Raw genomic sequence first — 18,618 nt, 5'->3', positions numbered from 1 at the left:
TGTGAATGACGACAGTTGAGATGAATTAGTGTAGCCACTAAAGAGCGATTTTTTAATCAGGAGAAAGGAAAAACCTTGCCTTGCCAGATCGACGATTGGGTTAAAAATATCTCATCTGCCTGCTATTACAGTTGCAATGATGCCTCCCCAGCCTTGTTCTCTTTTGGAAGCAGGGATGGCTGTTGTCTCCTTTAACAGGCCAATTGGGCATTTCTTCACGTGCCATGGCACATATCTTCACGTGGCAGAAGCTGGAGGAAGTGGAAATAGACTGGAATAGACTCTTGAGAAGAAGAAAGTCAATGGAAGAATGTTGAGAAGCCTGCGGGAGTGGCTCTCACAGTGGATCTCGGACGATGCCACATCTTTTGGACGGGCCGGTAGAAGGTTGAATTTTTTATTCTCGACAGGACCCCAAACCAGTCCATCATGAGTTTGGCTCGATGTCCGAGCTTTGAGACAACGGTCTCTCCGCTCAACTTCGTGTTTTTCGCATCAGACCACTCCGCTTACTGATCCGATCGGCAAAGCAAAACGCTAGAAGGGATAACAGCACCCATGTGAGTTTTTACGTGTTCACGTATCATGTTGGCGTCTGTCATTGTTACTTCAGTGACCTGTCGTCTTGTGTACAACACCTCCCGCGCTGCAACCTGAACATGTCATCAAGTGGCGCTTATTAGTGCGGTGATGGGTGAGGGGGGAAGCACTCTGACGGGTAATTTTTTAATGCAAGCTAATCATTACTTCCAAAGCTCTGTTTAATGCTGAATTGAGTTCCCCCTTTTGAAAAGCTCCTGATCAATACGGAGAACGTGGTTCTGCTATTAAATGCTGAGGCGTCCAAAGAATGATACGGTTCCTTTGGTTCATCCCATGCCAGCTGACGACGGCAGGGTTTGCAGGGCAGACACCAATTGCAAGGATGTATTTCTGGGAACCAGCCCCTCTTCGTTTGTCACTGATGCTGGACCGGCAGTGCACGGGTCATCTGTAACTCTGCACCCTGGTTTGTTATCTCGTGTTGGCCATGGACGTCTTTCCATACGAGCCCATCATCATCTGCTCGAGCAATTGAACAACAATCTGATGGTAATTCTCGTTAAAGAAAAGATGACCATGACCAAAAGCATGAAGAGAGGAGATCTCCCAATAAAGACATCCCTCGTCCCGGTTCACCCGACAATACCGAGTTCATCACCAACTCAGATGCACTGATCAGCATCCTCACTAAGCTCACACCCTCACGCCCCGCTCGCCCTGGAAGTTTCCGCCTACAGACTAGATCATCAATAACAGCTCCAGAAAAAGAAAAAGAAACAAGACAACCTGCAAAAAATACGAACATTGTCCAAATAGCGCATGCAATAGCTTCCGCACCACCCTCTAGCCCTCCCCAGCACAAGCCACGGCGTTTTCTGTAATTTATCCTGCCTCCAAAGGGATATGCATGCCCCGCGTAAAACAACATGGCGTATTTGATCATAAACAAAAAATATATCTTCAATTAAGACAAACGCCGCTCATTAATCTATAGGTTGTTCGTATATATGCAAAAAAAAAAAAAGCGAGAAGGCTTTATCTAACGGTTTAGGCCTTCTTCTCCACGTTTATCGACAAGCTGGGGACGTCGAATGTTACCGTCGTGTTGGCCGAGTAAGCTTCTGTTCCCCAGGACATGTAACCAATGTAATCGGATGACGAGGGGTAATTCGCGTTATCCATGGAGAGGATCTCCTCGATCAATGGCCAGAGATCACCATCAAACTTTTCGGTGGGCTCGTCGACGTACCATGTCAAGACTTTTTGCTTGGCCTGGTTGGTATCGTAGTAGAGTTTGCTGATCCGATTAGCATCGCATGCATAATCCCTGCGCGAGAAAGCTTGACTTACAATTCTGTACCGTGGAGAGTCTTTGTCGCCAGGGGGTTTGATCCATCAACGTTGAAGCCTAGAGGTTGTGTCGCAGGTCCAATGGCAGCAAACCACACCATGATTTCGTGCGACGCATCCTCACTGTCCTGCGCCTTCTTCTGATCGCTGTCCATAAACATATCCATCGCGACGTTGGCATTTAGTAGGTTCTTCTTCATTGCGGCGAGATCTGTCTTTGTAGCTTGTGTAGCGCCTTTTGCGGAACCGTTGCCAAGAGCGTATGTCCATTCGAAGTCGATCTCGATCTTGTCAATAGTGTTGAGCTTGGCGGGGAACACGGAGCCGTCGACTTTGATGTTGGGGAAGGCGTGGACAGGAGCGGTTTCGGGGCCTTGAGGGTATTCCCATACTACGGACCATCGAGGAGCGGTTGTTTTTGTTGCGTACGTTTCATTGTTGTTGATGTCGACCTGCCATAGTCAGAATCGGATGGGAGAGCTTGGTGTCGCATGACGGCATAGCATGATATGCATCATGAGGAGGTATCATGATAGAAAAGTAGAGGATTGACTTACATATAAACATAAACCTCCGTCATCGCCTTCGTTCCAACCCCACTGATTAGGATTGACTGCGCGACAGTTAGCAAAGGTACAATCGTTACACAAGACTCGATCCCATCCCGAGTTACACAGTAACTCGATAGTTTGTACTCACGTGTATATTCTTGGCCCTTGGTATCAGGATGTACACCATAAGACTTTTGGCAATGTTGTTCCGTCGTAATGCCATTCTTCTTCTTTGGTGCTGTCGGTTTCGGATCTGGCTTGAACAAAGGCGGTCCACCCGATGCTTCACGGGAACTGTTAAGACCGATCAACACACCCAGCGTGATGGCGATAGGAAGGGCCAAAAGGCCAAAATTGACGAGGAACCGGATCGTCATAATTTCTGCTGGTGTTTCTGAGCAGAGAAGAGAAAAAGGATTGAACTGAATTGAACTGGACCTCCAAACAAAGGAGGAGGAAGAAACGAACAAGCTTTTGCAACTGCGTAGACGTTATCATTCGCACAGGCTCGTTATTCCCAAATTGGCTGCTAGCCAATGCAATGCACACTTCCCCCTCCCTTGCATATGCGGAGTGGCCAGTGGTGCTCTGTGGAAATGCCGACATGCCAATCACGTAGCGCACTGCGCAAGCTGATAGCACGCTCGCAGCTGAAAGTGCCCCTGATCTAAACCCGGGATTAACCCCTGCGCTGCTATACGAAGGGGGGGGGGGGGGTGTTGTGTTAGTGTATCTGTTAGTTGTTCCTGGATTAGTGTCACGGCATGCTCGGGTGGTTCGCTCGTGTTAATGGGCTGGAGCTTGTTTATTCCAAGAATAAACCAATCCTGAACCGATACTGCACTGCACATACTTTGCAGAGACTGGGGGACGTGCCAGTTGGGAACCTACCTAAACTCAAATCAACACACCCCCATCGGATCTGCCTCTTGTCTCTATGTACTCTCCTCTCTCTCCCTTGTTTTTCTTCTTCTTCTTTCTAGTCAATCTTCTCTCGTTTTCTTGAACTCTTGGTATTTCTTTTCCTTTTCATCCATCGTTTGCAAAGGTACCAGTCACTCGTTATAACCAAGAACATCCAAGGTTTGCCAAGATAAGCCATTGACTTTCTATCGGCTTGCATACTTTTTCGTACCACCACGTTGTACCTGCGGAACCCAAACGCATGCGTCCCACCCGCCCAGAGTTAAGATGAACGGGCATCATGGCTATGCAGAGGGGGAGCAGGAGAGGGAGTATAGGGAGATGGTAGAGATCGATGTGCAGCGTCAACATCAGCAGCAGCATGAACAGAGACAGTATCAGCAGCAGGAGTACTTCCAGCAAGACCTCCACTCTCCATACGGTCCCCCAGAGCAGCAATACACGCCGTATTCGCCCTATCATTCATCAACGGAAGAGTTTCAGGGCCGCTCTGTCACTGAGCAGGGACGACCCGCTAGGCCTTCACCAGCGCACTTTGACGATTACAGTCCAGCGCCTGAATGGCCTCCGCACATTGCCAATAGCCCTGGGCAGTACTTCAACGACACACCGGGTGGTTCACGCTCTGCATCGCCGACACTGCGAAGCGGTAGAGAAACACCAGCTCGTCTGCATCACCACCCGGGCAATTCGTCCGTCGACTGGAGACCATCCAGCCTAATGGTCAGCTCCCGCACCCTCGTCAACAAATCGTCCAACGTCACTGACTCCGTCAAACAGAACCAGAGCCACCTAAGTCTCGCTGCGCTTCTGCCCGGCGGGGGTTCGCCTCAGAGCAGCAGCGCAAACACACTTTATAACAAGGATTATATCGTTGACAGCAGCACTATTCAGCAGGTGCATAAGCGCGACGACGCTGAGATCTGGGGTGGTTGGAAGCGATGGGTGTTTAGGCTTGTTCCTTTTCTCACGTTTGCGAATACTGGACTCTACATGGCGTATCTTGCGCTGAGAATTGCTTGTGTTATCTGGGCGCAGAATGCGGCGGATACGACGTATGCTGGTGCATGGATATTCATCGGTGTTGAGATTGCAACGGCGATTCCGTCATTGATGCATAATACGTGGACAATGTGGTCGATGAAGAAGAGGAACCGACCTAAGCTGCGATTGACGGGCAACGATGTGCCAACTGTCGATGCATTCATCACTTGCTGTGGTGAAGATGATGATCTGGTTATGGATACGGTGCGAGCGGCGTGTGATCTGGATTATCCCCGGGATCGATACAGAGTCATTCTGCTGGATGATGGAAAATCTTCTGGTCTGGAGGAAGCATGTGCGAAGTTGTCCATGACGTACCCGAACCTGTACTACATGGCTCGAGTCAAGATTCCTGGTCAACCTCATCATTTCAAGGCGGGTAACCTGAACTATGGTCTTGACGAGGTGCACAAACTGCCTGGAGGCGCCGGTCAATTCATGGCAGCTCTGGATGCTGATATGGTAAGTTATTCCCGCAAATTGAGCAACGACATACTTACAATTGCAGATTCCCGAGCGTGACTGGCTCCGTGCTATTCTTCCTCACATGCTCATCGACCCCAAGATGGCTCTCGCATGCCCTCCCCAGCTCTTCTACAACACCCCTCCCTCCGATCCCCTCGCTCAAAGTCTCGATTTCTTTGTCCACGTCATTGAGCCCATCAAGGACGCTCTAGGTGTCGCTTGGTGCACCGGATCAGGCTACGTTGCTCGTCGTGAAGCTCTCGACGAGATTGGTAACTTCCCTCTTGGATCTCTGGCCGAGGATGTCGCTACATCGACTCTCATGCTCGGTAAGGGCTGGAAGACGGCTTTCATCCACGAACCTCTCCAGTTTGGCACTGTTCCTGAAGACTATGGCGGTCACCTTAAGCAGCGAACGCGATGGGCTATTGGAACAGTCGATACATCTTTCAAGCTGAACTTTTGTCTTTGGGGCGACAAGGTTCGCCAGATGACCACCGCTCAGCGATTCTCCGGTTTCTTGTACGCTTCGTTGAGCATGTACACCATTCTGCTCACCATTTCGCTCTTCGCCATTCCGATTATCCTGATCATGCAGAAGCCTCTTGTGGCATATGCTACCGACGAGCAGCTCCGATGGTTGATCCGCGCGTGTTTCGCATCCGTCATATCGAACCGTCTCTGCGAGTTTGCTCTCTTCATTCCCGCAGGTTATCATACCGGTCAGCGAGGTTCGCGATATCAGCTCTGGATGTCTCCTTACATCGCGCTCTGCCTTATCCGATCGTTCATTCTGCCAACATGGCTCGGCGGTCAAACTCAAGCCTTCAAGCCAACAGGTTCGCTCGGCTCAGCCCTAAATGAGCGCGACGCCAAGCTCCGAAAGAACATGTTCCGACGACTCTGGGGTATTCTCATCAACTACATGGCTCTTTTCCACTTCGCCTTTGTGTATCTCACCCTCGTCGCTGTGGTTCTCACATCGTTCCGATCATTTGTCACGACTCACACCGTTCGCGACACACTCACCGCCCTTCTCACCCACGCATTCTGGCCACCTCTCACATTCCTCTTCATCTGCAGTTCGCTCTGGACACCGATTTCCTACGCGATTGACCCGCCTGCCATGCCTGACCGCGAGGACCTGCTGAACCGAGATCCAAAGACGCAGGTGGCGCATCCCACCACCCAGAGCAAGAAGATTGCTTTTGGCGGTCAAGCCGCGTGGTTCGAGTTGGAATACACGACAACTACTATTTATACATGCCTGGTCTTTGTGTGCTCATTCATTTTCTAGAAATGAGATGGGGCATAATAACGAAATGAACTGTAACGATAATGTACAAGGGCTGATACATACGAGGGAGGCAGCCCATGCTTCGTGGGTGAGATTGAAAGGCGCAAAGACCAATTGGCAAGGGTACTCATTGTTTGCTACTGGATTGTTTTTTACATGGTATAGCACATATTGCACGCATCGCATTAAACATAAAGATAGAGACCAGCCCTTAAGCGGCATACGAATAATAGAATGGCATCAATTATCACATGAACCTCGGGCAGCGATAACGAGTGAGATCGGGAAATCTAGAGCTAAAAACACCAAGCGCAATAAAGACCTCATCAGGCAGTTTGATGCCTACACAAAGCGTTCAATGCATGCAAGATGATGATGAACGCTGAGGCAAGAGAGTTTGAGGTCTCCAAGCTGGGATCTCAGAATACCAATCAAAGGCCTAATGAGTTGAAAGTTAAAGCAAAGGTCTCCTGAGTTCATCGTCAAATTGCATAAGGTTTATCTTCAAGTTGCCTTTTATCCTAAAGTTGCCTGTATTCTCGTCTCTTGCGATCGACGTCGCGTTTTCCTACCTCGTCTCAATGGCCATTCAATTCAGCTGGGAACCTCACGCATGAAGCATTGAATCAGTGTCAACATGTGAAACCTTGACTCGAACAGGCTTGACTCAAGAAGAGGCGCTTAACCTTGGCCCCAGTCCACAAAAGCTCCCTTGGTCCGTACCTACGCGACTCAATCAGCACCACAAAAGAAAAAAAAAAAACCTCTCAATTTTATTTAGCGGAACAACTCTTGTTCCAGAAGTCTTCTCTGCGGCGCTCTAAATAACGTGACCATTCAGCCACTCACGAAAGGTCAGACCCTTATCTGCGGTGGTGTGCTCCACTTTCTTCAGGAACCCAAGACAAGCATGTGAGATTAGATCTTCTCTTCTCGAAATTGCCTCTTCTCTCTGCCTTTCGTATCAGAAGAGGCGATCCCACGGTAGACTTTCTCTCACCGCAATTGAAGAGCTCAACAAAATTGTAGTATAGCAGCAAGGCTCCCTTGCAAGAATGAACCCACTCGGTTAACCTCTGTGCTAAGCTCACAGCTTAAGGGTCCTTTTTCGTTCTCCACATCATGAACACGTCTCCCTCAACTCTCCATGATCTCCCGCACATCGTGGGGCCGTGATTGGCCTACCACGAGTCCAAGTTCTGGACCCCTATTCATGGGTCCCTGAAGTTTGGTGGTCTTCTCAGAAGTTTTTTTTTTCGTATGCTATTTCGGATTAGGTCAAGAGCGGTAATCCTGAGACGAGGTCTGGTCTGGTATCGGTAGCTAGGAATAAATAATAAGAGCTTTGTTGGGGCGGGAACCTTTTTCTTCTCCCCGTCACCTCCCGCCTCTCTTCTTTCTCTCCTCCTCTTTAAACTTTCCTTCTCTTCCTTCGAGTGAGTCTTGACAATTGCATCTTCTGCATACGTTAGTACAATGGCGACTCGACAGCGAACTGCCACCACTGTTGTGGTCGAGGACCTCCCCAAGGTATGTCGGTCAAGCAGCTCCCCTCATCGCACCCTAACTCGTGCCCAGGTCACTCTTGAGGCCAAGTCTGAACCTCAGTTCCCCGATATCAAGACCATCAAGGATGCCATTCCCGCGCACTGCTTCCAGCCCTCGCTCGTCACCTCATTCTACTACGTCTTCCGCGATTTTGCCATGGTCTCTGCCCTCGTCTGGGCAGCTCTCACCTACATCCCCAGCATTCCCGACCAGACCCTCCGCGTCGCAGCATGGATGGTCTACGGCTTCGTCCAGGGTCTCTTCTGCACCGGTGTCTGGATTCTCGGCCATGAGTGCGGCCACGGTGCTTTCTCCCTCCATGGAAAGATCAACAATGTGACCGGCTGGTTCCTCCACTCGTTCCTCCTCGTCCCCTACTTCAGCTGGAAGTACTCCCACCACCGCCACCACCGCTTCACCGGCCACATGGATCTCGACATGGCTTTCGTCCCCAAGACTGAGCCCAAGCCTTCCAAGTCGCTCATGATTGCTGGCATTGACGTCGCTGAGCTTGTTGAGGATACCCCCGCTGCTCAGATGGTCAAGCTCATCTTCCACCAGCTTTTCGGATGGCAGGCGTATCTCTTCTTCAACGCTAGCTCCGGCAAGGGCAGCAAGCAGTGGGAGCCCAAGACTGGCCTTTCCAAGTGGTTCCGAGTCAGTCACTTCGAGCCTACCAGCGCTGTTTTCCGCCCCAACGAGGCCATCTTCATCCTCATCTCCGATATCGGTCTTGCTCTTATGGGAACTGCTCTGTACTTTGCTTCCAAGCAAGTTGGTGTTTCGACCATTCTCTTCCTCTACCTTGTTCCCTACTTGTGGGTTCACCACTGGCTCGGTAAGTTCAAGATCAATCGGATCGATCGACTCGTTGCTAATTGATTAGTTGCCATTACCTACCTCCACCACCACCACACCGAGCTCCCTCACTACACCGCTGAGGGCTGGACCTACGTCAAGGGAGCTCTCGCCACTGTCGACCGTGAGTTTGGCTTCATCGGAAAGCACCTCTTCCACGGTATCATTGAGAAGCACGTTGTTCACCATCTCTTCCCGTAAGTCACCTGTCTCAATGGCACCAATTCACATCTAACCCCTCGCAGTAAGATCCCCTTCTACAAGGCTGACGAGGCCACCGAGGCCATCAAGCCCGTCATCGGCGACCACTACTGCCACGACGACCGAAGCTTCTTGGGCCAGCTGTGGACCATCTTCGGCACCCTCAAGTACGTCGAGCACGACCCTGCCAGACCTGGCGCTATGCGATGGAACAAGGACTAGAGCTCCGGGTCTGGTACTCGTACTGGTCTGAGGCAAAGTGCTAGGTTATGATAGACAATTGTGATAGACATAAACGATAGATCAAGTTAGACACGACACGCGACATACGCGATTAGAAGAAACTAGACAAGCTAGAGCACTTGGCTTTCGCGCTTGGGACGCAATAAAATGGAGTTTGTTTGTTAAACTGGAGATTGAAGGGATTTGTTGACTGAGCAAGTGAGGCACAGCCTGAGATCCATGATTCAATCCCCGCACTTGTCGCCTCCGGGGCGTTTAAATTATCTTCCGCCAGATGCCAAGTCCGCGTTCCGCCACTGGAGTCTCAGAATGTGAGGAGACAAAATCGTGAAACACTGAGATAACAGGATGAATCAGATATCAACTATTCTCTAGCGCAAACATGAAATTGGGTAGCATCATAGATATCCTCGCATTTTGCCACGATAAGGGGTGATTTTCAGGAGATTGTCAAGGTTCAAGCCCATGTCAAGGCACCCTAGAACCCCCGAAGCCCCTGTTAATGCGGCGGAGTTTGGCGGGCTTTCCGCTGCGCCATATCCGACAATCTGATCTGGTAGTGACAATGGAGGTTTCAATCAATTGAGATCTGTTCCATTAAGAATCGATATGGAGACAGCGCAATCAAGTAGACGAAAAGGTGAGATTACGGTAAGATATCATATGGAAATTGGTCTAATGTCGTTCTGTAGCGTGCGATTACTGTGTATCGCGGAAAATTAAATGCGACGGGCGCAAACCGACATGCTCGAATTGTACACTATACGCGGTTACCTGCAAGACGACAGTGACAAGTCGAAGAAAGGCGCCTCGGGACGGCGGAATCACTCCGGCGCCCTCGGTCCAGTCTGAGACTCAGTAGGTACCTGCAATTAAGTGTCGTTTCGTTGTTGTTAATGATCGCAAAGGCCCGATCGCATGTCCGGTCTTGAAGAGCGCTTAGCTAACATAGAGGCTCTTCTCTCCGCGCTTGGGGGACTTAGAGTACCAGAAACACAGCCAGGACTCGACATTTCTCTCAGCGATATTGATGTTTCTGGATCTTCAAATAGTTGTGGCATTTCGCCAGTTCAGACATCTTTGGACGTAGCCCATTGCCAACATACAGCTATCTCAAATGCGGGCTCTCAATTGACCAAGGCTGCGAGCTCAGATCAGCTCGAGCTCGCTCCTCTATCAGAAGTCCTCCCACTCGTGGACAACTATTTCCGTAATTACAACACCATAATCCCACTACTCGAAGAAAATGTATTCATGCGCATGCTTCTCGATTGGTACTCTTCATCCACCAAGCGCTCTACGGTCGCATGGGCTGCTATAAATGTCGTCTTGGCCATCAATTATCGCGTCCTTGAGGGAAAGACAATGGACGACCCTGCGTTTTCCCAAAGCATCCGTAATGTACGCTCTGTAATGTCAGAGTTAATGATGCAAAGCCAGGACTTGATGGGATTGCAAGTACTTCTGGGCATGGTGATCCTGTTTCAAGGATCTTCAGAGGTCCAACTCGCTATTGTTCTAACTGGGAGCGTCATTCGGCTTGCACAAAGTCTACGGTTGAACTCGAAGAAGGCATTGGCAGGACTGTCGAAATCGAAACAGGCTCATAGAACTCGTCTGTTCTGGCTTACATACATCTATGACAGGGTACGTTGAACTCGCCAACTACACCCATGATACTAACGACTGGCAGGAAATGGCTCAGAGGTCTCAATGCCCGTATCACCAGCCCGACTGTGAAACAGACATGGACCTACCAGAAGCGAACCCTGAAGAAAATCTTGGTATCATCACCTCATCAACCGACACCATTCGGTTCAACTACCTCCGTTCATGCGCCAAGTTTGCATTCATCCAAGGAAAAGCCCATGATCTTCTCTACAGCCAAAAGTCCCATACCTTCACACCAGAAAGTAAAGCCAGATCAATCGCTCTGATAGAAGAATTGCTAAAAGAATGGGTGGACGAAATACCCCCAGAGCTTCGTACCAGAGAAGGTATTGATGAGAGGCTATCCCCATTAGCAAGGGATATGATGGCAAATCTGTGGTCTCGCCATATTGAGACCCGGATCAAGATTCACTCGATATTCACCTTTGAAGATACGTGGATCAAAAGAGTGAGGCGGTATCTCTCACCTGCTGTGATAGATGTCAGCGACGACGTTGATGGTGAGGTCAGAAGAGCGGACCTTACACCTCTACCAGCGGGATGGGACGAATGCGTTGGCAATGGTCGAGTTTGTCTGGAATTAATCAGTTCGGCAAAACTGACAGAGTATATCCTATGGTAAGCCTCCCAAAGCTTCTTATACTACTAGTACTGACATAAGTGATAGGCTTCATACATGCACCGCACTCCCATGTCTGATCCTCATCATAGTCAACATGATCGAGTTTCCCGGGCACGATCTCGTTACGCAGGATCGGAAGCTTTTGGATAGTTGCTTTGTAGTCTTTGACGATATGATCCAATATTTGCCCAAGGAGCCGTTTAGCACAATATTATCTATTTCTCATCAGCTGGATCGAAGGGCTAAGGGGCAGGTTTACCGCACTTTGCTGATGAAGGGGGATGTATCCCATGAGAATGATTTCCAGATGAGTCCTTCGACTGCGTGGGCACTTTTGGATGATATCGAGTTTCAGTGATGGAAGAACTGACCACTGTTTTGTTGGACTATAGTTGAGTATTATTTCATCACAATGTATTCAATCATAGCTTGTCTTACAAAAGCATATCAAGGAAAAGATTTCATGCAAGCGACATGAGCGTATATCCTAACACCAACGGCTATGATGTAATTCTATGGTATAGCGCCCGCAGTTCCTCTGATAGCCCTCTCGTTCTCCTTCGTCAACTCTACACCAAAATACTTCCACAAAGCTTCTAGTCTCTCTTCCTCCGTCTTGAAAGTCTTTTCCCATCTAGTCTCTCCACCCTTTCTATACTTGAATAAATTTCCGTCGATGATAAAGGCACCATCAATGACACCACCTACGTTTTTCAAGTTCCTAGCGTTTCCGTCTGAATAATCCTCCTTCTCAGAAGTGAACTGCACACTGACAACCTTGAAAGTGAAGAAGCTTGAAGGACTTTTAGAAGGAGACATGTTGAAGACTCGAATATCTTCAGGCAAAACCTCATAGTCCATGAAGCACCATTGAGGAACCCACTCGCCTCCATCGTGGGATCGATATTCGTATATCCAGAGCTTTTGATTGCTGACATTTTGTGCGATAATATCATGCCGCAATCGCATTTGAAAACCGCTTGATCCCTTGTGAATACGTTCATGCTCAACTTCCAACGGTTCAGTCGGATTCCGTGCCCCAAAGCCAACATCAACGGCATATGTCCTCCCAGCAATATTCACCAAACTGAGGCAATGTGAAGTACCTCCAAACCTCCCAGCATCAGGGTTAAAGACCCTTGATCCAACCATATATGTATGGAAACCTAGGGAGAGAAGAACCGTGTTGAATAGAGTGTTGTTCTCCATGCAATAACCGCCTCGTTTCTCATTCACGATCTTATCGTAGAGATGATCGGCGTTGACGTCGACGATGCGATGCCATGAGTAGTGAAGAGTAAGGTTCTCAAAGGGAACTGTGAGAATTTGTTGTTTTGTCAAAGTGTCGAGGTAGGACTGTTGATCTTCAGACGAGAGGTTGCTGATGTCGTACTGACGATCAGATGCCGGGAAGGCAATCCGATCGTAGTACTTCTCGAGCTGAGACTTGCTATATCGAGTCCGATCTGCCATATTAGAGTTGCCAGAGAAGTTTATACGAGTACCAGACGTTTTCATCAGTTCTAGGACTATTTATTTAATTGTCCTAACGTCGGTTATGGGATTTGTCATCAGTCATCGGGCGGCTATGGGAGTCGGCTTTTGGTGACTCGCAATGTGGATCATGTTGATAATAATGAGGTCATTGGCCAATTAAGAATGTGACGCTATTGAAGCTGAACCACGACATCGTGGCCTGGCCATGACCCGGAGCATGTTCATATAAACGTTCTGTTGTCAATGTTAAGTAAGCATGTAGTGTACCATAGCTATAAAACGCCATTGGTTACGAGCTTAACGGTTTTCACCGTTATCGAAACCTAGATAACATAGGTAGACTGATCTATAGAAAGTTGGGGACGATGGACATGGCCGAGATATTGATAGGGCCTGCAAAACTGAAATGAACATAAAAGAGTGATTGGATAAGATATTAAAGATTATTTCTTCATCGGCAAACCAATGCGCAGAATATCATGCCGTTCCGGAGTACGAATGCCTGGGAGTTCCGCGGAACTCCGACCTACCCGGAACTCCAGTCAACTCCGCCAAGCGAAAGGATTCACTGATGATATTGCAGCTCATGCCAGGAAAGCCATAGAATTGTATTGATATAAATAATGCAAAAGTCACTCTGTAATTATGATAATTCTCTCTATCCAAGTTCATTAGCAAAGTTGGCGTGATAGTATATGATCCTCCGAAGCTATCACGGCAGCTCACGACTTACACCATCAATATGATGGGAACAATCATCATAACCGGTGCCAATGGCTCTCTCGCCCTTGCTTATATATCGCACCTCATAAAGATCTACCCATCATATACCATCCTCGCAACAGTCCGCGATGCATCTCCCTCCGATCCCAACACCGCCCAACTCTCATCTCTCCTCTCATCACACCCCAAATCCTCCATCGAAGCTCTCGACCTCTGTCTTCTCTCCAACGTAAGAGGCTTCTCTGAAAACACAGCAAAGCGTGTAGCTACTGGAGAAATACCACCTATAAAAGCTATCATCTGCAACGCTTTCACCATGTCTGTGTCAGAGCAGGTTTATACTCCCGATGGTTTTGAGAGAACATTTCAGGTTAATCATTTATCTCATTTTGTATTGGTGCTAAAGTTGATTGGGAGGATGGCGAGTGATGGGAGAATCGTGATGCTTGGTTCGGATACGCACTATACAAATCGTTCGCATCCGCTGTTTAGACAACGACCTGGTATTCCAGAGGATACTGAGCTTTTAGTCAAGCCGTTGCCTGATAAGAAAGGGAAGGAGTATGATGGAGGATTTCATCGGTATGGAAACTCGAAGTTGGCGAATATCATGTTCATGCACGACCTCAACGCCAAGCTCGAGAAGGTAAGCCTATGCCACCGTCTTAACATCATCAAGCTGACATATTAGAACCCCAAACTCTCTGGCATTACAGCTATAGCAATGGACCCTGGCGGCATGGTCGATTCCCGTGCGCACAGGATTCAGACGCCGTTTATGCGGTTTGCCTTTAGTCTCGTACTTATATTACTCCCTGTTCTTCGCCACTTCACCGACACTATGAGATCAGCGGCACAATCAGGCCGAGAGCTAGTTGAGTTGAGCGTTGGTGAGAGATTCAAGGGCGCGAAAGGATATTTCATGGGTGCCAGGCGAGAGGAAGAGGATATTGCATGTAAGGATGTCCATAAGAGGGAGCTGTTGTGGAATGCTTGCTGGAAGTGGGCTGGGATGAAGGAGGAAGAGACTGTTTTGTTGTGATGGCGTTAAGGTTTGGGGTTTGTATGGCTGGGGGTCTGTATAAGGCATCAAGAGGGCGATGTCTTTCTGCTATAGTGCTGCAAGACCAGAAGGAAGATATGATCAGCGGCAAATAAATTGCGTGGAAGAACGAACACAGACGAAGCAATGGCCGATGGATGGAAGCAAGAGCTACACTACAGATTGAAGGCAGCAAATACTGTCATAAGTATGATCATAAAATATCGAGTCTCAATTTCTATATTCAAGTCTACAGGACCCATGTACACCTAATCACCAAACATACCGAAACAGAAAACGCCCTCTAAGAGCCATTAATGAACGCCTTAGCGCTTTAGTACAACTGCAATCTGTTAGTATCACACCTTCAGCAGTAATTAAGTCAACTTACCCAGTTGAGCAGCCACATCACTCCAAGGATGGCTGCAACGCGCATGTGAAGGCCAGTCGTAACAGACTTGGCAAAGTCTTTTGCGCGGTCCAAGTGGACGTTGTTGAGCATGGGCATGTTCTCCCATACAGGCTCAACAATCTTCAGCTCGCCCTCATCTTCATCATCTTCCACAATCTCTGGCATGCCTTGCTTTGGCTTAGCCTCACCGAGAATCAGTTTGACAATCTTGCCGGATGCTTCGGCGACCAGGTGGCTGACCCAGAAGAAGATAGGGACAATGACTGCGAGATCTCGCCATCGGTCATTGAGGAGACTGGCATCGCCCTTGAAGATATCCAAGAGTAGGACGCCCTTCGTGTCAGCGGCCAGGAAGACGTGGAACTGCAGGATGAATGTCTCGAGAGAGCATCGACCGAGCCACGCGGCGGCGGTAGAGTAGTAGTTCCTCATGGTAGCAGTAGCGTTTCGGAGAGCGATGAAGGCGAGAATAGGCACCGCCGCAATGACCGGGTGCATCATGATATAGGCCTTTCTGTCGCCAATGTATGTGCAGAAGTAAGCATAGCCAAGGATTGACAGGGCGGACGGAATGATGGCAGCTTTGTAGTTAGTGTACCAAGCAGAATCACGCTCGAGTCGCTGTTGCGCGACACCAGCAAGCATTCCGACAAACACAATGGCTCCATCAAGGGTGACTCTGAACATCCACTCGTCGAGGTTCCACTTGATGCGGAAGACGACATCGAGGATTGCGAAAGCCCATTGGGTGAGTGGGGTGAAGTTGAGAATGACTGTAACGATGATGAAAGAGACAAAGATCTTGCTCGTGACGATCTTGACACTATCGTTGAAGCCGGAGCAGATAGCCATGGTGGCATATACGACCATGAACCAGAAGCTGACAAGAGGCGCAAAGTAGTAAAACATGTAGTCAGTTCCCATGACGTAAGGAAGGGCACAGCTCAAGATGTTCAGGCGCAGCATGACACTTGCAATGCGACGGAATGAAAAGTCCTTCTTGGAGAGGAAGTAGATGGTATGTCCGTATCCAGTTTGGAACAGGTAGGCAGCGACAAGCAATCGGATGAAGATGTAGATGGGAAGATCACGAATTGCACCAGTCCAGTGGTAAACAAGAATGGCAGCCTGCATCCAACCCTTCCACTCTTCAGTCTGATCTCTTGAGAGGACGCCAGCATCCTCATCAATCGTCATGGCGGTGGTGGTAGGGGCGGCGGCAGCCTCAGCAACTGGGAGACGAGGCGCACGGAACTTTGTTTTGCGTATGGTGAGTCCGGCAATGATGAGGCAGATTGCAATGAGGAGATAGAACTCATTAGGAACAAACTCCTTCATACCCTTGGAGAACAGATGGGTACGGTCGGCAGCGAAACAGTAGAGAAGAGAGACAGCAAACATGCCAACCTTCATGTCGAGCCACTTGATCTCAATGGATGAAACGAGAGTGATGCCCTCGTAGCAGATGCACGCAATGACGTAGAGAGTAGCGAGGCCGAGAATGGCAATCTGAACCCATGGCCGCGAGCCGTAATCTGTGCAGCATGTTCGAGTGTAGGGATATCCGTTCATTCGATCGAGCTTGGCGTTGCATCGGGCATTGAGCAGAATGTTGGCTTTGATCTCAGCGACGGTGTCAATGACGTGGAAGCCAGTCTGGGTTCTGTCGACAATAGCATCAGGCTGATTGAGTGAGAGTTGAGGGAATGCTCGGAGCAGACGGAGGTTATGCTCCTCTTCCTGGCTGTAGATGACTTTGTCAATGTTTTCGACTTCGCCCTTGTGAATACCCTTAGGTCCAGTGCGGGACGCGGGAAGTTCATTGTAGTATGGAGGTGCGACGGGGGCGAGGAAGACTTCATTACCAATGCCTTCGACAGGGTCCATTGGTCCTGTACCGAATTTGGTGAGATCTCCAAAGTGGAGGATGTCGGTGATGTTGTCCAGAGCCACGGCGAATCGCTTGTCAGACTCATTGGCGAACCAGTTACCAGCGAACCAAGCACCAGCGCCCAGCATGATAAGACCAGGATCGGAGCCATGATGCTTTTCTTTTCGCTTCGCTTTCTCTTCAGCGGACTCCTTGACTTGGCTATGCTTGTGCTTGTCTTCGCTGATTCGCTCGAGCTGTTCTCGTAGAGGATGGCCTGGTTGGGTATGGTAAAACGGGTTCCAGATGTGCAGCATTCGGACGCCATTGAAGGTTGTGTTGTAGCTTCGGTGAGGATTGGCCTTCTTGCGACCTTCCACGGCCCTCTTACGATCCAACTAATTACCAGTCAGTAGCAGAACAATGCGCGGATGCGGGCATGATTTACCAATCGCGCGGTGCCCCAGTATATCTGTCGTGTCGTCGAGTCGCCGGAAAAGACCAAATGGCGATCCCCCATGCAATCCTTTATGTCCTGCGCCGTGTAATGATGCAACATGCATCCATCAGGCTGCCAATTCGTGAATGGCTTCCTCGCACCCGTCTCATCCGGAGCATGGATCCAGCTGCCATTTCGTTCACTCTCGCCCAGCAGCGCTCTACATCGATACGGATCATCTGAAGGATAGACATTGTGAAAAGTCAACGAGCCCAGCAAGACCAGACAAAAGACGATTGGAAGAAATCTCGCCGCAAAGGCCATGGGCCGTGATGGTTCCGACATGATGTAAGAGAATGTGGTTATGCGACGGGTGAAGGCCAAGAGCCTGCGGAGTGACGAGATGAGAAGATAAAGGGCTCTCTTGGCCTTGGACAAGTATGAAGACACATTCTGGTGGCGTAAGAAGGATGGAGTCCCATGCTTCACCCCCTGAGGCCGTTGGGGCATGATCGTATGAACTAACGACAAGCCTAGATTGAGTGTGTGTCCAAAAGCAGTTGGGTTGGGCAGAAGAAAAGGAGAGACAAGAGCTAAAAGCCACGGGGGAAAATGGGTAACATGGCGATTCAGAGAATGATCAGCAAAGGAGAAGGAACGAATGAGCAGAAAGAATACCTAGGGCAGTAAACAAAAAAAGAAAAGAAAGAGAGACAGAGTAAAACAGCCGATGATGATATTGTACGAAAATGCAGTGTCTCCTCTCACAACGGCCACGGACACGGAAGGCAAGATACTACTTATTACACAGACATTTCGACCCCTAGAAAAGAACCCCTCAACGGAACAAGAATCCCACTTGCCAGGTCCCCTCTCATGTCAAGCTCAGTAGTTTATTGCTAGTCTCCGTCCGTTGCAGCACGGACATGGCACTACAGCTCAATAGCCAGCGCCACGCAATAAAGCACCCCTGACTAAAGAAGCAAGACAGCGCCTGTACTCCGCCAAAACAACAAGCTTTTTCCACTCCCGTGCCAATTTTTTCTTCAGTGTTAAGATTAGGTTGGAAAAGTCAATCGCGTGCGTGGCCTGTTTCCCCACTGATCAAAAGGAGTAATTACATATGGATAATATTAACCTTAACGTCCGTCACCCAAAGACTGGCCACCCCCACAGACCGGCCACCCCGACCAAAACACCAAGAACCGGATATCATGATCAATTAACTAATTATCTCAACACCACATTTTTTATATTAAATAAAAATTTAGTCAGTGAATATTTAGATGAAACTGAGTACAAAGGTCCTCAAGTTTTA

The 18,618-nt window shown here is 49.0% G+C and overlaps 7 protein-coding genes across 17 annotated transcripts; 4 read left to right on the top strand and 3 right to left on the bottom strand.

The window, feature by feature from the left end:
- Positions 1 to 423: 423 nt before the first annotated feature.
- Positions 424 to 2,935, bottom strand: FOIG_15226 (uncharacterized protein). Of its 2 annotated transcripts, XM_031216571.1 has the most exons (4): positions 2,593 to 2,935; positions 2,451 to 2,506; positions 1,894 to 2,345; positions 424 to 1,840 (listed from the first exon to the last, which is right to left on the bottom strand). In XM_031216571.1, exons 1-4 carry the CDS (start codon positions 2,819 to 2,821, stop codon positions 1,591 to 1,593), a joined length of 987 nt encoding a protein of 328 aa, XP_031053796.1. In that variant the 5' UTR covers positions 2,822 to 2,935; the 3' UTR covers positions 424 to 1,590. The 2 variants fall into 2 exon arrangements, with proteins under 2 accessions (XP_031053796.1, XP_031053797.1); XM_031216572.1 differs by having other exon boundaries at positions 424 to 2,345.
- A 428-nt stretch (positions 2,936 to 3,363) lies between these two features.
- Positions 3,364 to 6,659, top strand: FOIG_15225 (uncharacterized protein). Of its 2 annotated transcripts, XM_031216570.1 has the most exons (3): positions 3,364 to 4,091; positions 4,149 to 4,874; positions 4,921 to 6,659. In XM_031216570.1, the coding sequence occupies exons 1-3, from the start codon at positions 3,636 to 3,638 to the stop codon at positions 6,172 to 6,174; spliced, it is 2,436 nt and encodes an 811-aa protein (XP_031053795.1). In that variant the 5' UTR covers positions 3,364 to 3,635; the 3' UTR covers positions 6,175 to 6,659. The 2 variants fall into 2 exon arrangements, with proteins under 2 accessions (XP_031053795.1, XP_031053794.1); XM_031216569.1 differs by having other exon boundaries at positions 3,364 to 4,874; positions 4,921 to 6,430.
- A 296-nt stretch (positions 6,660 to 6,955) lies between these two features.
- Positions 6,956 to 9,384, top strand: FOIG_15224 (omega-6 fatty acid desaturase (delta-12 desaturase)). 7 transcript variants are annotated; one of them, XM_031216563.1, is made up of 4 exons: positions 6,956 to 7,704; positions 7,753 to 8,560; positions 8,609 to 8,777; positions 8,826 to 9,384. In XM_031216563.1, the coding sequence occupies exons 1-4, from the start codon at positions 7,651 to 7,653 to the stop codon at positions 9,001 to 9,003; spliced, it is 1,209 nt and encodes a 402-aa protein (XP_031053788.1). In that variant the 5' UTR covers positions 6,956 to 7,650; the 3' UTR covers positions 9,004 to 9,384. The 7 variants fall into 7 exon arrangements, with proteins under 7 accessions (XP_031053788.1, XP_031053790.1, XP_031053793.1 ...); XM_031216565.1 differs by having other exon boundaries at positions 8,609 to 9,384; XM_031216568.1 differs by having other exon boundaries at positions 7,753 to 8,777.
- A 178-nt stretch (positions 9,385 to 9,562) lies between these two features.
- Positions 9,563 to 11,792, top strand: FOIG_15223 (uncharacterized protein). 3 transcript variants are annotated; one of them, XM_031216559.1, is made up of 5 exons: positions 9,563 to 9,664; positions 9,717 to 9,882; positions 9,933 to 10,671; positions 10,718 to 11,313; positions 11,363 to 11,792. In XM_031216559.1, the coding sequence occupies exons 1-5, from the start codon at positions 9,634 to 9,636 to the stop codon at positions 11,673 to 11,675; spliced, it is 1,845 nt and encodes a 614-aa protein (XP_031053784.1). In that variant the 5' UTR covers positions 9,563 to 9,633; the 3' UTR covers positions 11,676 to 11,792. The 3 variants fall into 3 exon arrangements, with proteins under 3 accessions (XP_031053784.1, XP_031053786.1, XP_031053785.1); XM_031216561.1 differs by having other exon boundaries at positions 9,717 to 10,671; XM_031216560.1 differs by having other exon boundaries at positions 9,563 to 9,882.
- On the bottom strand, positions 11,772 to 12,885 carry FOIG_15222 (uncharacterized protein). Its single transcript, XM_031216558.1, has one exon. The coding sequence runs from the start codon at positions 12,833 to 12,835 to the stop codon at positions 11,831 to 11,833; it is 1,005 nt and encodes a 334-aa protein (XP_031053783.1). The 5' UTR covers positions 12,836 to 12,885; the 3' UTR covers positions 11,772 to 11,830.
- Positions 12,886 to 13,556: 671 nt separating this feature from the next.
- Positions 13,557 to 14,579, top strand: FOIG_15221 (uncharacterized protein; the record flags this gene model as incomplete). The annotated part of the gene is made up of 2 exons (XM_031216557.1): positions 13,557 to 14,183; positions 14,229 to 14,579. The coding sequence occupies 2 exons, from the start codon at positions 13,557 to 13,559 to the stop codon at positions 14,577 to 14,579; spliced, it is 978 nt and encodes a 325-aa protein (XP_031053782.1).
- Positions 14,580 to 14,798: 219 nt separating this feature from the next.
- On the bottom strand, positions 14,799 to 18,008 carry FOIG_15220 (uncharacterized protein). The gene is made up of 3 exons (XM_031216556.1): positions 17,310 to 18,008; positions 14,971 to 17,259; positions 14,799 to 14,922 (listed from the first exon to the last, which is right to left on the bottom strand). The coding sequence occupies exons 1-3, from the start codon at positions 17,808 to 17,810 to the stop codon at positions 14,914 to 14,916; spliced, it is 2,799 nt and encodes a 932-aa protein (XP_031053781.1). The 5' UTR covers positions 17,811 to 18,008; the 3' UTR covers positions 14,799 to 14,913.
- Positions 18,009 to 18,618: the final 610 nt, after the last annotated feature.

This window comes from Fusarium odoratissimum (assembly GCF_000260195.1).
Source record: "Fusarium odoratissimum NRRL 54006 unplaced genomic scaffold supercont1.48, whole genome shotgun sequence".
Lineage (NCBI taxonomy): Eukaryota > Fungi > Ascomycota > Sordariomycetes > Hypocreales > Nectriaceae > Fusarium > Fusarium odoratissimum.
This window is presented reverse-complemented; position numbering and strand designations above follow the sequence as displayed.